General features: G+C 45.0%; 1 protein-coding gene across 1 annotated transcript in view; it reads right to left on the bottom strand.

The window, feature by feature from the left end:
* Nucleotides 1-15,052, bottom strand: part of MOB4 (MOB family member 4, phocein) — a 122,745-nt gene that overhangs the window by 64,608 nt on the left and 43,085 nt on the right. Inside the window, 1 exon segment of the mRNA XM_078680442.1 lies at nucleotides 7,250-7,350. Coding sequence (XP_078536568.1) covers nucleotides 7,250-7,350 — 101 coding nt within the window.

Raw genomic sequence — 15,052 nt, 5'->3', positions numbered from 1 at the left:
CCTCAGCACTTCAAAGAACTGAGTTAGTGGAGCCGAACGCAGACTGGAGCAGAGCAGACCAGAGTGCAAACCACCGCCGCCACCACCAGAGCACCTCGCAGAGAGCCGCTGCGAGAGGAGAGCACGGCCCAGGGCAGGGCTGCGACCAGCTGCGTTCATCGCGTGTACTACCTCTTAACGGGGGTGGAGTTGGAAGAGTAGAGGGGGTCGAGAAGAGGGGTTGAGCAGGGCACAGTCCATAGGTTAGTCCACCCTCGCTCCCCCGCCCTTGATACCCTTATATTAACCAAGCAAAAGTCCGGCAGTAGCCCACTGAGGTCAAAAACCTGCAATCTATAAGAGCCTCGGTGAGACCCCCAACTCCACAAGGAAGCCAAAAAAAACATTAAAGAAGGGCATCCAGCCACCCTAAGTTTGTCACATCACAATGCGGTCTGGGAGGCTTAAAAAAGAAACAAAAACCCGCAAGAAGACGAACAAAGACCTCATAGAACCGCGGGGAACAGGAGATGGTGTAATCAGCCCCCCAGGCGCTATCAACACCTTCATCACAGCATCAGGACTACGAACCTGGCCCCTCAGGCCATACTATTAAGGCGGAAATAACAATCCCTCCACTGCCCCCCACCAAACATCATAATACGCAGGACGAAACAACTAATGATGCAAAAAAGAAGACCCTCAGAGATTATTTTAAGAACTATGGTTCCAAAGTCCAAACCTCAACCAACCCCAACGAAACATTGTCCTCATTAACTCAGTCCTCTCAAACTCCCGCCATCATTGACCTAGTTCAGATTAAAGTGCAGGCCCCGATTCATGAACAGCTTCATAACCAGGTTACCACCACATCCCCAGACAGTCATCCCTCAAGGGACAAACCCTGTACGCCAGAAAAAAGGGGCTAAGATCAGCCACTCAGACTGGAGATATGTCCCCCACTTTCCAACAAGTTCACCAACCAAATAAGGATCAATGATCATCGCCAATAACAATCTCAAGCGACGATACGCCTCTCAATACTAGAATACCCTTGCAGCAGGAAATCAACCCTCATGTAGATAACTCCATCTTTCCCTGAAATATAATACAATTTACCCCACAAGCAGCACAGTGGACCAGGACCACTCCGGGTACTATCAAACCGTTAACGCCAACGACGCCACCAGTCTTGGTCCATCAGGAATCACCAGAAGCAAAGCAAGGAGAACCTAATGATTGCTTCTTTCTTTTTTTTTTTTTTTAAACAGAATCAAACAAAACAAAAATTGAGACTGAAGGTCACGACTCTACAGTGTTTGAACCCACTGATGTCTGGCCCCAGCTCTTACAAACCTTGCAATCTACAGTACTGGCATTAAACTACCATTCAGATAAACTCGACTTACACGTTTTACTTCTAAATACGCTAGCCCTCAAAACCAACATATAAGCAGAAGAGAAAGGAAGAGACTAAGGAAAAAAAACAATAAATGCAGCACAGTGGTCCTAAATACAACTAGTGTCCCCCCTATGTTGAAAAGGACATTACACAACGCAGTTCAATCAACTCTGCGTGTTCGGATAGCATTTTCCCACCATCACAAAATTCATCACCGCAAGTAACCACAGAGTCAATCAATAAGATGCTATTGTCACCCGTCCACAGTAAAAACCATAAGGATTCATCTGCGGCTAGGGGCGAGGTCTTAGTAAAGTCTCCATACCACCCGACACTAGATGATCCAGGAAGAGCTATTAAGTCAGAAACATTGTCTCATATGATTAAGATTAGACCAGAAGACCCGATAGCTTCAACAAATAGGCCCATTTACCAAGGGAAATGATAGACCAGCACAAGGACGAGCACAGGTTAAGATGCCAGGAGAACTTCCAAATAACACTATTCAAGAGCTTGGACACAATACAAACAGGCCAACATCCCTCCAGGATTGAGGCCCCCCCAATCCAAAGAAGAATAAGCGGGACATAAGCTACAGTCACTGAAAACTCAAAGGAGAATCGATTTACCACAGACAACAGATAAAAAGAATCCTAAGACCCCCGGCCAGGTCTTCACAACAATAAACCCAAAAATCAACGTGTTATTTATTCCTGAATATCACACCCAACGACCACATGACATCCTAAATAGAGGGAATATTTTAAAACTCTAAAAAATCCCTGAACTTCGCCATATTGAATCCAATGACAATCTCGATCGAATTCAAACCTATTGGAAGCAAGTAATTCACCGAACCAACGTTAATCACTTTTTCAACTGTAGTAACCAAGGAGCAAGTTTTACAAATGTCTGATTTACTTAACACATGGGGAATTAAAATAGTCCAACAAAGTTGAACCACGATACCCATCAGTTCTCGTAAAACGCCGGGCCTTATTAGATCAAGCAGGCCCATCATCGCTTTCAATATTAAGATCTGCCAAAAGCCGATCTCCAGGAAAGGCCACGTGCCCTGAAACAGAAGAGGTTAAAATTACGGCGTCTGACTGGGCTTGGCTGCCAGCGGCCCTGGACGGGGGGAAATCAAAATTGAACCAGTATTCAACCCGGCCTTTCAGTATACTCATGAAACATCAACAGCCTTACCCCGAAACTTCAAGCCACCGATGTGCTAAATATGTTTAAAAAACCATGACATCATACTACTGCAGGAAACATAGTCCCTGGTCAGTCTCCCAATAGAAGGATACCTGGAATACAGAGTACCAGCTCAGAAGTTACATAAATCTGGCCGACCCAGCGGCGGTCTTTCAATCTATTTTTCAGTCAAGCTTAACGTCAACATTCCAAAACTGACATGTAAGAAAGATTGGATATCTGGCATAAGGATAGATAATCCCAAGCACATCGACCAACTGATCTTGATCAACATTTACATCTCACCAAGTACCAGGGAGAAAAAACCGAAGTTCAACCATCTAATTCAGACCCTGTGTAATTTAGAAAGTAATTACAACAGACCAGCCTGTCTAGTATCCGGCGACTATAACACAAATCTTTTTCAAGAACTCCCAGAAGAATATGTGGCCCCGTGGCCAGACATTCTCGAACAAACAAAACCCATCGGCACCAAATACAGCAAAATTGGTGAATTACATGGTGCTTCAATGGAGTGCCCTGGGCTACAAAATCTTGAATGGTCGTTTCTCTAAGGATAAACCACCGAACTGGACAAGGTCAAGTCATATTCATTCCTTTCAAGACTACACCGTTTGTAACAAGGAAATCCTCCCTCTGATCGAGAATTACACCATAGCTGCTTGAGGTGACAGCGATCACCGTCCTCAAGTGATCACTATGTCATCTAACTTTGAACATCATGCCGTGACAAGTCAAACCTCAGGAGTAGACTATACCGAAAACATCAAAAGGTTGAAATGGTCAGATCCAATCATACCAGCAATAATGAGTAAATGCAGAGTCTTGCAAGACCAAAGGAGCACCAACGAATCATTGCCAGTAACGGCATGGGACCGCTTTTCTCGGGAACTGCTTAAAAACTTTTACCGTACCTCAGGAAATACCAAAAAAATGCAATCAAGCAACAATAACAGATGAAATCAAGGAATTAAAATCAATACGTAATAGTATGTTAAGACAAGTCCGCAGGCACCCAGGGGAAGATCATAAATTCAATAAATACAAGGTTGCCCAGAAAGCACTTCAGCAAGCAATATTTCATGGAAAAAATAAACGCTTTGAACAGTTTTGGTTAAAACGGATACATGCAAATAGAAGTCACAACCCATAAGCGTTCTGGTCACTTGTCAACTCCAAAATACACAAGCAAGGATGACAAAGTAGCGCTAATATCTCTGAAGCAGAATGGGTATTTTATCTAACAACTCACTTTGAGGAACAAGAAAAAGAAGCCGGTCCACCTGTCAATCCTTCGGCAATGGCCCAACAACTCAACTGCTGCCAAACACTGAGCACAACGGATGTAGGCTCATCAAAGAAAAAAGTTGAATTGAACACAAGGACGCCATTAGCAACCAATAATAAATCCTCGCTCCAGCCCTCAGAACCACCACAACATGCATTTACAAACTTGGGAATTACCACGGATGAAACAGTTCGAACCATAACTGAGGGGCGCTCAGACGTAGCCCCAGGGCCGAATGGCCTATCACAGGCGTTGTTTAAACAAGACATAGAATTCTGGGCCCATCAATTGGCACCCCTCTTTTCCTACTGCTGGACTAACTCGGAATTACCAGAACCATGGCGTGGAGGCATCATACAGCCTATCTATAAAGGAGGAAAGAGATCAGACCCGAAAAACTATAGGATGATCACTCTACTGGATATAGAATCGAAATACTACGCAAAACTGCTCCTTTATGGTCTGGCGTCCTGGGCAACAAAAAATCATCCAATACCTTTTAACCAGACAGGATATGTGTCCAAAAATCAGGCACCATAACAAACTTGTCGCAATATCTGTCCTGTTGGACAAAGCGACTTCCTCAGGATTGTTTATGCATGGCTATTTTGTGGATTTTAAGGCCGCCTTTGACTGCGTGCCTCGAAGCCTATTATGGCTCAAATTGCGGAAATGGGGATTCCACCAATGATTATACGAGCTATAATTGCTCTACATACCAACACTTGGATTCGCATAAAACTTGGAGATGGATCACATACCTCAAGGAAAATACAAACATCACGCGGAGTGAAACAAGGCTGTGTGTTAGCTCCCCTTCTTTTCAACCTCTTCATCTCCGATTTTTCAGAGTCACTCGACGAAGTTAATTCTCATCCACCAAAACTCGCCGGGGTAAGAGTTAGTAACCTATTGTATGCGGACGATTTAGTACTGCTAAGCCACACCAGGGTTCGCTTGCAGAGACTCCTTGATCAATTGTCCATTTACACCATCGGAAACATCTAGAATTGAACCGAACAAAGACCAGGGCAATCACCTTCGGGTCAAGGAAATACAGAGGAGGTGGTTGGTTATACAACGGTAAAAGTGTAGATAAAGCCATCTCTTACAAGTACCTGGGGGTCCACATGGACAGAATGGGCTCTTGCCCTAAACACCGAGATGAGGTAGAAGCTAAAGCTCTGACAATCCAGGTGGCTTTAAAGACCCTCGCAAGACAACTTTAAGGGCCATGCCGGACCCCGTTCATAACGGTCATGAATGCAAAAATTACCAACTTGCTCATCTATAGCCAGGAGATCATGCAAAGGAAGGACAACAATCTTATGAATAAAATAACAACAAGGATATTCAAACAAGTGTTGAGCTTTCCGAAATCTTCATCCCCTGCTCAAATACGGCTTGAGTTTGGCCTTCAAGATCATCAAGCAGTAGGGGCCAAAGCATTCATCAGGCTGTGTGATAAGTTGCGTAGCTCCAGAAAAGGAAGCCTGGAGGCCCTCCTGTGGCAGGAAATCTTAGTCGGTCAACTTGGCAGATCATATTGGCGCTACCTACAAGACTCAGAGAGAACCAGCAATTAAACAACGGTCAACAATAAAAGGGAGGACCAACCCCTCTGTTCCATCAAATTGCAGTTGACCATGGCCTCTTCCTTTACACAGACGATCTCTTAGTCTCTTGTGTGCCCCAGGTCCATTAAACCATCATTTGTAGGGTCTCCACCATATTAATGGACCCACGCCCCCAGTAGTATCAACCATTTTTATCTCAATGACTATGGTTTTGTTCTGTGACCTTACCAGATGTTAAACCACAAGGGACAACAACGGCACCCAACTGTTTTTCTAAGTACTCATTATGAAGTTGTACAACTTAGACAAAGTGAATTTTTTTTGCTAACAAAAATAGATTGCTAGGTCCTTTTTAATTATTTAGAGATTAACGTTATTTTTTAATTCACTGTGATGATACAAACGGACATTCATAGGAAGATCTTTAAAGGAAAATAATTTTTTGAGAATCGACACGTTGAGAATAGACACGTGTTTTTTTGTACCATGTGTAAATACTTTAGTAATACTGATACATGTTCTTATCATCACTGATGCATGTTTACCATTGTAATGATTTTTATTAATCAAACAATAAAGTTCTTCTTCTTCTTCCTAATTAATCCTCCATCTTAGTATGCTCTAAATCTGGCTGCTGTTTTCTGAAATTTGCCACCAACCTTTTCTGATCTTAGCACCAGAACAACACGATCAGGTAGAAGTGCACTTTATAAATAGTAAAACAATGGTCTAAAATCAGAATTCTTAGTGAGAAAAAATATATACCTAAAATGCAATTCTATTCTCAAAACTACCTACTTAGACTGTGGTAAACAAAAACAACAACAAAATAGAAACCCGTAAGACATAGTAGAAATAGGACAAATCAGTTTAATGATGGGAGACCTCATGATTGCACCACAAATATGCCATGGGATGCCACATTTCTTTCGATGCAGTTAGTGGTTGTTGGAGCTATTAAATACGTGCTAACCCATATCAGGGAACCAGGTAGTCAGCATTGTGCTTCAAGCTGAGATTTCTAGGCAGTTTACTTGAGAAAAATAAAGCAGCAGCCCAAAGGATCTTTTAGGTGCAAGCTTAGAAACAAAATAAGTTATGATTTTAAGTACTACTAAAACATGTTAATTCCATTGATGATTTACAATTTGATGTTATCTGGCAAATATTTAAAAAGGTAAGTACATGCATGGACAATCAAATGATATTCATCATTAACCTCAACGCTGCTGCGGCGGCTATTCCGCCGCAGCGCTAAGGGGGCCGGGGGCCCGCGCGGCGCGCCCATGCTGGGGACGGAACCGCTCCGTCACCAGCTGCGGTTTAGCTGTGCGGTTCCGTCATGGCCCCGCCCGCTTAATAGAACGCGCCGCGCAGGCGCGTCGGGCGGGCCATGACGGAACCTCTCCGTCATCAGCACAGCGCCACCGCGGCTGATGACGGAGCGGTTCTGTCATCAACACGGAAAGGGTTAAATAATGTTTTCTTTCAAGCACTTAAGAACATCTATAGAAATCTTAGGAGATAAGCTACAAATTAAGCATCCACTTAATTCTGGTATGCAGGACCAGTCATACCCCTGTTAATGACTCAAGAACAAGTTGGGAGCAACATAATTCGATATAGTAAGGAACTAACAACAGTTAGATAAAATGCAACAATAAATTCAGCCTGGCCAATAGTACAAACTCATGACTCGGCTAACGGATCACCCCAAGAAGGAAGATAAAAAAAGTTACAATTATTACCATACCACAAACATCTTTTAAAACAGACCTTTACCTGAGATGCTCATATTTCCAAACACCTTCATCCTGGCCTTCTGGGGGTTCAAGAATTTTATCAATGTTAGCACAGTCCGCTCTTATGTTTTGCTGTATATACTGCAATAGTAAAAAGAATATATGTCACAAATAACAATTTCACACAATGTCTAGGATTTTTCAAAACATTTTCTCAAAGCTTTGTCACATAAACGAGAAATGTTTAAGCAGAACACCGAATATAGATAAACATTATAAGTGCTTCCATTCTGACAACACTCCTTAGTGATAAAGTCAGCACTCCTGCTTGCACAAAGAACAAAGCACCACAACTGACAAATACATCTTCCCACCATTAAAATCTTTGACATAAGTCAGATTAAACAATACTTATTTTTGGCAATAATATTGATTTGTTTTTAGTTTTGCACAAACTCAAGATTGGAGAAGACCTACCACGAACAACTTGAAAACTAAATAGTACATACTTGCTCCTTCATGGATGGTTGGATACACGACTTTCAGTAGTAAACACAGCGAAAAGCTCCTCTCAAAAGGTGTTCTGACTTGAGCATGCCACTGATGTCACCGATATCCACGTTCTAGTTCCCTTAGTTTTTATCCCCCAGTTACTGTGGCCTAACATAAGACCGATGGATGGCAGAATAGGGGCTAGGAAGGAGAATAGACTAAAAGTACCTTTATTTCTCAGACAGCCACACTCTCTCCTTCCCGGCAAGTTGAGCAGTATGAAAAAGATTTCTAAAAGGCACTCTCACAAAGCTGATGAATGGATTTCTGCAATAGACATGCCAGTAAAAAGCCACTGAATCGGGATGCTATAATATTGATATGAACTGGAAGCTGTCCTCCAAGCATTGGCGGCCTTAGGAGCAGTTTTATCAAAATTAATACCACCATGATTTTAACAATAACGAGAGCAAAGCTTCTAACAATTTGTTTTTTTCAAAGTTAAACTTTTGGGCTCTTGCCTCATACAATGATAAAGACATATTGGAGCAGGGAGAGTTTACAGTTGAAGCATAAGAATAAACATTATCTGATGTAGATGACAATAGAGAAAGCATTTGTAATAGCAGAAGGTATGGTCTTAAGAACTAGCCTGACTTTGTGAGAAATAGTTAGAGTCTTACATGCGGATAGAGATTTAGAGGTTTGCAGGTGGTCTTGTCAATATAACTGCTCCAAAGAATGTAGTCTTTCAGGAAAGAAGAAGATTCACACCTCACAACGCCCTGCACTTGAATGATTTGCACATTGCACTTTGACGCTGTACGTGTCCTGACAAGACGGGCATAGCCATGTCTGCACAGATCTGATTCAGACCCACGAATTCAGGTTTAAACTAAAGTGTTTAATGTGCAGAGATGGTCTGCCCGAGGACATAAGCCATGAACCTTTTAGCTTTGCGATAGCATTTTGCGAGGAAAAGCGCTTGCTGTCTTGAGCCTGCCAAACTAAGAGTCAACTGCTCGATCCCAATAAAAGGAGAGCAGAGTTTGACGTTTCAGTCTCAATTTAACAAATATTTATCAGGATGCAAGAAGCCATCAATGGTACAAAGCTCCCAAACCAAAATTAAGTGGTTTCAACTTGCTAGTACTGTAGAAGCACTTATCTGTCAAATAACCAGCCATACATTCTGATATATTTTATTCAACTGCAAATTTCACACTTCCAGCTCCTGCTCTACAAACAATGTAGTCCCAGATGCTCAGTATTTGACAATATTCATCACAGTTAAAACCATGGCTGGCTGGATAGAAAGCCTTTACAACTACAGAGCCAGCCTTAGAAGACTTGTATTAATTGCGAAGGCTTAAGAAAATACCAGATGACAGAAATGCTTCTTTGCACATTTCATGAGAAAATTCCAAACTGATGATTCCAGACTTAACTTCTGGAAGAATCTTTAAAAAACAATAAATCCTTTCATCGGGACGGGCTCCGTGGTGTCGAAATGATTTACTATTGAGGGGGACACTAGACAGGGATGCCCCCTGTTGCCTCTCCTTTTAGATTTCGCCATGGAACCACTGGCATTACGCCTTTGTCGCATCATGGCCAATTGGGGGTTTGAAGTGAGGGGCATCATCAATGTTGTCTCACTCTACAGGGACAAAACACTTGCGTAAGTTACCCACCCAGAGCAGTCTGTGAGGACTCTGCTGCCAATCACGCAAATCATGATGCAGTGGCGTCCGACCTCTGCATCAATAAACACAAGACAGTGCTGGCTGCTCTGGCAAGCCGGGCTCCCAGTGACGGAGCTTCAATGGGAAAGGGACCACCGGGTATCTGAGAATCCAGAGCGCTTTACTTGAGCACCAGTTTCGTTACAGAAGGGCACATTCATTTATTTTTGTTAAGCAGGTTGCATCGAGCAAGATAGTTCTTTTGCGCCACTGCCTATATGCCCTGCAAAAGGCAATCTATGAAGTTCCATCTTCTACCTTCAAAAGACTTAATAATCTCCTGGTGTCCCTAGTGGGGGAGGTGGGAAGGGGGGGGGGGGGGGGGAAGTGCAGCAGAGTTAAACTGGATCTTCTGAAGTTAGACTCGGACCTGGGTGGGCTAGGACTGCCAGACCGGAGACTGTAGTACTTCACAAGCCTTTTGAAATATGCTGCACAGTGCTGTTCCAATGGTCCTAATGTTTTTTAAAAACCTACTGTGCACGAAGGGCGCTGCGGTAGACCTCCCACTTTGTCTTATGTTGGGAGGGGGGGTCCCAGTCAACTACCCCTTTGTCGTTTGACAGGTGGCTGTGGCCTAGGAACATGCGGAAACATGGCGCTGCGTCGGGCCCCCTCTGCTAGACTTTTTCCTCTACGCTGGTTGAACCCCATACGTGCAATACAATCAGTAACGGGCTTGACACTATGGTTTGCGGGAGGCTTTAAAGTTCTGGGGATCAGTTTTCTAATGTATTCCTCACAATGTCAGAAACTCGATATGTGTTTGGCCTCCACCGGGGCCAGTTCCTACAATATGCCAAAGATTCCTGCACAATCTGTGAGATCTGGCCAACCTTTTGCGCCGAGCCTGTAGAGTCTCAGACTATGCAGATATACTAGACGCTGGGTGAATCCAAAGCCTGATCTCGCACTTCTCAGAGGCCCTTAAAGAGGATTGCCACAGCTGTTTGGGACAGGTGGGAGGAGGCCAAAAAGAGCATTTGCCCAGGTTAAGGAAGTGGCAAGCAACGAGAGGATCAAACTCACACAGTTTTACTACTTGCACCAAGCCTACCTGACCCCACAGCGTTTGCACAGGATTAACAGGGCTCGCTTTGAGGCCTACCCTTGCTGTGTGTCAACCCTGGCAACTTTCCTTTACTGTACCAAATTACTAGGGTAGTGGGAGGAGGTGTTGAGGACATTACGGGGACTCACTCAGGTGTTGGTGGAGTCCTCCATTTAACACGGTTTGCTGGGAGTGCTCCCGACGCCCAATCGTGGGGCCCAAACACGCCATAGGTTTGCACTATTGAGACTGCTGCTGGCCAAACAGACTGTGACCATACACTTGGTGATGCCCATGGCCACGACGGGTGGTAAACTGCTGGCAGACATGCAGGAATGGGGCGTGGCAGTAGAAAGACGTCTGCGAGCTGTGCGTGATCTGGAAATATGGGTTGATATGTTGAATGCCTGTCCGAGGGAGATGTTGTGGCATGTACCCACTTATCTCCAGTTCTGGGGATCGGTAATGGGAGACATCCTGCGTGGTAGATTTGTGTACTGTGTCAGATTTAGAGCCTGGATGAGAAGCTACCGTTTTAGTGCAATTCGGAGTGACTGTGATGGTGTGTCAGGAATGATGAGGCCATGATTCTGTCGACCCCCCCCCCTCACCCCCCCCCTCCGGGTCCCTACAACCCCAAGCCTTTCCACCCTCCCCCCCTGCAGTCAATTCCCTCCTACCCCTCCCATTGTCTACACAGCCCATTTGTACATTTATCTTCTTCCACTTTTGCACGCGGTGTCCATCCATGTGTGAAGTCGGGGGAATTCCCCCCCCCCCCCCCACCCCCCTTCCCCCAGTTGTGAACGGTCAACTCTTTTTTGTTATGCTGCGGTTTCTTCAATGTTTAATTTACAGGTATCTATTGTACTTTTCCACAATTGTTCACGACATGTAATTGATTGCTTGATCATTGCTTGTGGCCGAGCTAGAAGATGTTTCAGGCGCGTTGCTGGCCTGTGTGGTTACATGTTGCCAGAGCTATTCCCATATGCCTTATTTGTGTGCCAAATGCTAATACAGACATGTTAAAAAGAAAATTCTCTCATCAGAAGCAGACCCATAATAACAGTTTGCGTTGATTTCCATTACTTATGCACTGTGAAACTCATGGAAAAAATTAAAAAGAAAGCTACAAAGAAAAAAAAATCACTGTCACGTCTTGGTGGGTAAGGACAGGAAATATCAGGAGGTTGAGGTGCACTGATAATATTGACAGAACAGACTTCTAAGTCACACCCTGCTAAACGGAAGGCACTTCGAGCAAAGAATCAGAACTTGGTATAATATATTAGCTAGGTCCGGTCACCCAGTTAAATTATGAACAAAAGAACCTCATGGTAATATATTCAAAGAATAGTCTGACAAATGCAGAAGAATTACTCTCAACTATGAACTTGGGGGAGCGGCCTAGCCCAGCAGCAAGATGGCTGCTCACTAAGAGGGTTCTGCCAGCCAACAAGCAAATTCTTCAATTATCTGCAGTGCCCTGTGGCGATCCACGTCGTCAAAAGCTAAAAAGTGAGGAATAACCAACAGCACTGAGAATCAGGCCAGAAAACCCTCGCTACCTGGATTGTGGCACCTGCTGGCATGATGAACCTTCTGCGAGGCGGAGGGGCCACTGGGCCTCGACACGCAGAGCAGGGCCTGTTGAGCGCCTGGTACTGCGGTGGAGACAGAGTGCTGTGCGGGCCCTGAAAGTCCGTTGGCGGAGTACGGCTGAAGCCTGCAGCGCGGTGAGCTGCACGACTGCTGCGGCGCTGGCCGGCCCTGCGCGAGTAAGGGGTGTGGCCGCTTTGAGGCCAGGATCAATAGGTGCGACCAGGGGTTCACAGGTACTGCAGAGGCCGCATCCACCTGCGGGGGACTGGACAGAGTATTTGCTACCCCTACGGCACAGAGACTCATACGCTAATGTGCCTACACTACACCTTTACACAGGTGAGGTGCGCCGACGACTGCGCACATTACCTCTACCCCTTGCTAGAAGCCCACAGAATCAAAGCGGCTACTCCACCAAATACTGCAGCCCGTTGCAGACAATCCATGGGCACAGCGGTGTAAAAAACAAGTCAGAATTCACGCAAAGGCACTCCGCAGCGGGCTTTTCCTTCTCCGAACCGAGGGCAAGGAAGTCAAATTAAAAATGGGAAAAGCAGATGCGAAGCAGACCAAACTTAACTTTGGCACCAAAGGTAGAGCAGACACACGGAGGTAGAGACACACAGAACTTCGACACAAAACCAAGAGAGGAAGCTGGCCAGACAGACATGGACCTTTGAACCATACTATTGGACGTGCAAACTAGCCTTAGGACCATTGAGGGGAAACTAGACGCCTTAATTGCCCGCCTGGATCAAGTAAAGAAAAGAAAAAAGAAAAAGAAAAAAAAGGACGGACACACACACACACCTTTGAGGCTTGCGCATGGGTGCCGGAAACAACCACCATGTTCACAATAGAAAAATATGTGGAAACCGTACTAAAAGACTTGTTCAACACAGATTTATCTGCAGTGTTCATAGTGGAGAGAGCCCACCTGTGGGGGCCACACCTAGGCCTATTATAGCGCAAATATTAAATTACAGGGACCAGGACAGGATCTTGAGCTGGCACGAGGTACCATCCAACATCAAGGAAACACGCTAGCCTTCTACCTTGACTTCACCCAGGCGAGCAGGCGGCTCGAGGAGAATTTCCTCCAGTGAGTACTTGCAGCAGAAGTTCCCTACGTACTTCTCTACCTGGCAAAACTGCATTTGACTCACGAAGGAAAGCAACACTTCTTTGTGGACGTGAAGTTGGCGCTGAAATTTGCTAAACAACCCACATGCCCGAAACATACAGGCTCATCACCAGCCAGAGGGAGAGAAAGTGACACGGAGTCACAATGATGAACCAACGAGAGCAGGCCCCTACAGACATACATGCTTCAGGTCCCAGATTAGACTGAATAGTCACTGGTACAGTTCAATATTGACCCTGTTGTACTGCCCAACAAATCATCACGCAACAGCAGTTCCTCTTTTCACTATTATTGCAGAACTATGGACCCGGTGGGAGTCCACAGAGCACTAAACTGATTGGCCTTCTCAAGGATCCCAGGGAGGGCATCCGTGCCTTGTCCCACGGGGAGTCAATTCCTGCTTTCTTATGCACCAATATGTCAGTAGGTTAGGGGGGGGGTTGGGAGGGGTAGGGGTTGTGGAAAGGGCTTGGGACCACAACCTGATAGGGGAGGATGGTGTGTTTTTTTTTAGGGGGGGTGGGGGGGGGGGGGGGAGGACTTGTTAAAGTTGAGTTGGTGGGTTGCCAAGAGTCGACAAACTTTGCTATACTAGGGTAGAACTGAACTCCTGCGTGAGTCTAGACCAGCCCTTGGGTAGATTTGCTAGGAGATGGGTGACAGGGAAGGTTAAAACAGCCATAACAAAGCATTCGAGCATAACAATAAGCATAGATGCACTGGAAGGTACATTGCAAGCTTGGACAAAATACCACTAACGTTCCTGACATGGAATATTTCGGGTTAAATGACCACAGAAAAGCACGCCTAGTGCAACCCTATTTACCTAGACACAAAATACATGTGTTTCGTGCAGGCGACTCACCTCACAACTGCATCACTAACTAAGCTACACTCGAAGAGATGGGAACACAAATGTGCAGCAACATACTCAAACTACTCAAGGGGAGTAGCGATACTCATCCGTAAGGAACTATGGCGGATCACTACGAATACCTGAAAAGACCCTGAAGGCAGATGCATAATAGTAGAAGAACATATCAGAGGGCAGAATATCACAATGGTGGAAGTGTATGGCCCGAATACCAATGACCCGGAATTCTACTGTAAGGTGTGGTCGGAAGTGTTAAAAAACAATGGTCAAAACTAATTTGCGGGGGCCAGTAGTCTTGGACAATACAAAAGACTGTATGGGTGCGGCCTGCAGCCTACATCCTAAGGCCACGGCCCAAATAAAGTCCATTATGGGAGATGATTATCTGGTTGACACTTGGAGACTGGTACACCCGGATACACTTGTAGGCACATGTCTATGCCCCACAAAGCATGGTCCAGACTGGATTTCTGTCTACTGACAAAAGATGCTGCTTCTTGGACAATAGATATTAAAATACATGCTGCACTCTGTCAGACCATGCACCAGTATTACTCAAAATACTGCTCCCGCACACAGTCTCAAGAATTTTCACGTGGCAGCTCCCACCAGAGGCACTGCTGGATACAGTCTTTCGAGAAGAAAATGGGATGTGGATGAATTTTGAGCTGAATGAACAGTCTGTACAGTCCCCGGCAATAGGTTGGGAAGCTTTTAAAGCAGCAATATGGGGAGCCTGCATAGCCAAACAGGCAAGAGTCCTCAAATCCATCAGACATACACTAGGATCCATTGAAGCAGGAATGAGAGACACTGAAAATACATATTACCATACAGATGACCTGGATCTGCTAATCAAAATGAGGCTAAAGACTACGTCCTACAATGAAGAGGCTGAGCGAGAGGTGAGATTCCTGGAAAACACAATTTGG

This window comes from Lissotriton helveticus, chromosome 3_1 (genome assembly GCF_964261635.1).
Source record: "Lissotriton helveticus chromosome 3_1, aLisHel1.1, whole genome shotgun sequence".
NCBI classification, from domain to species: Eukaryota; Metazoa; Chordata; class Amphibia; order Caudata; family Salamandridae; genus Lissotriton; species Lissotriton helveticus.
The sequence above is the reverse complement of the archived record's forward strand: the minus strand, read 5'-3'. Positions and strand labels throughout refer to the sequence as shown.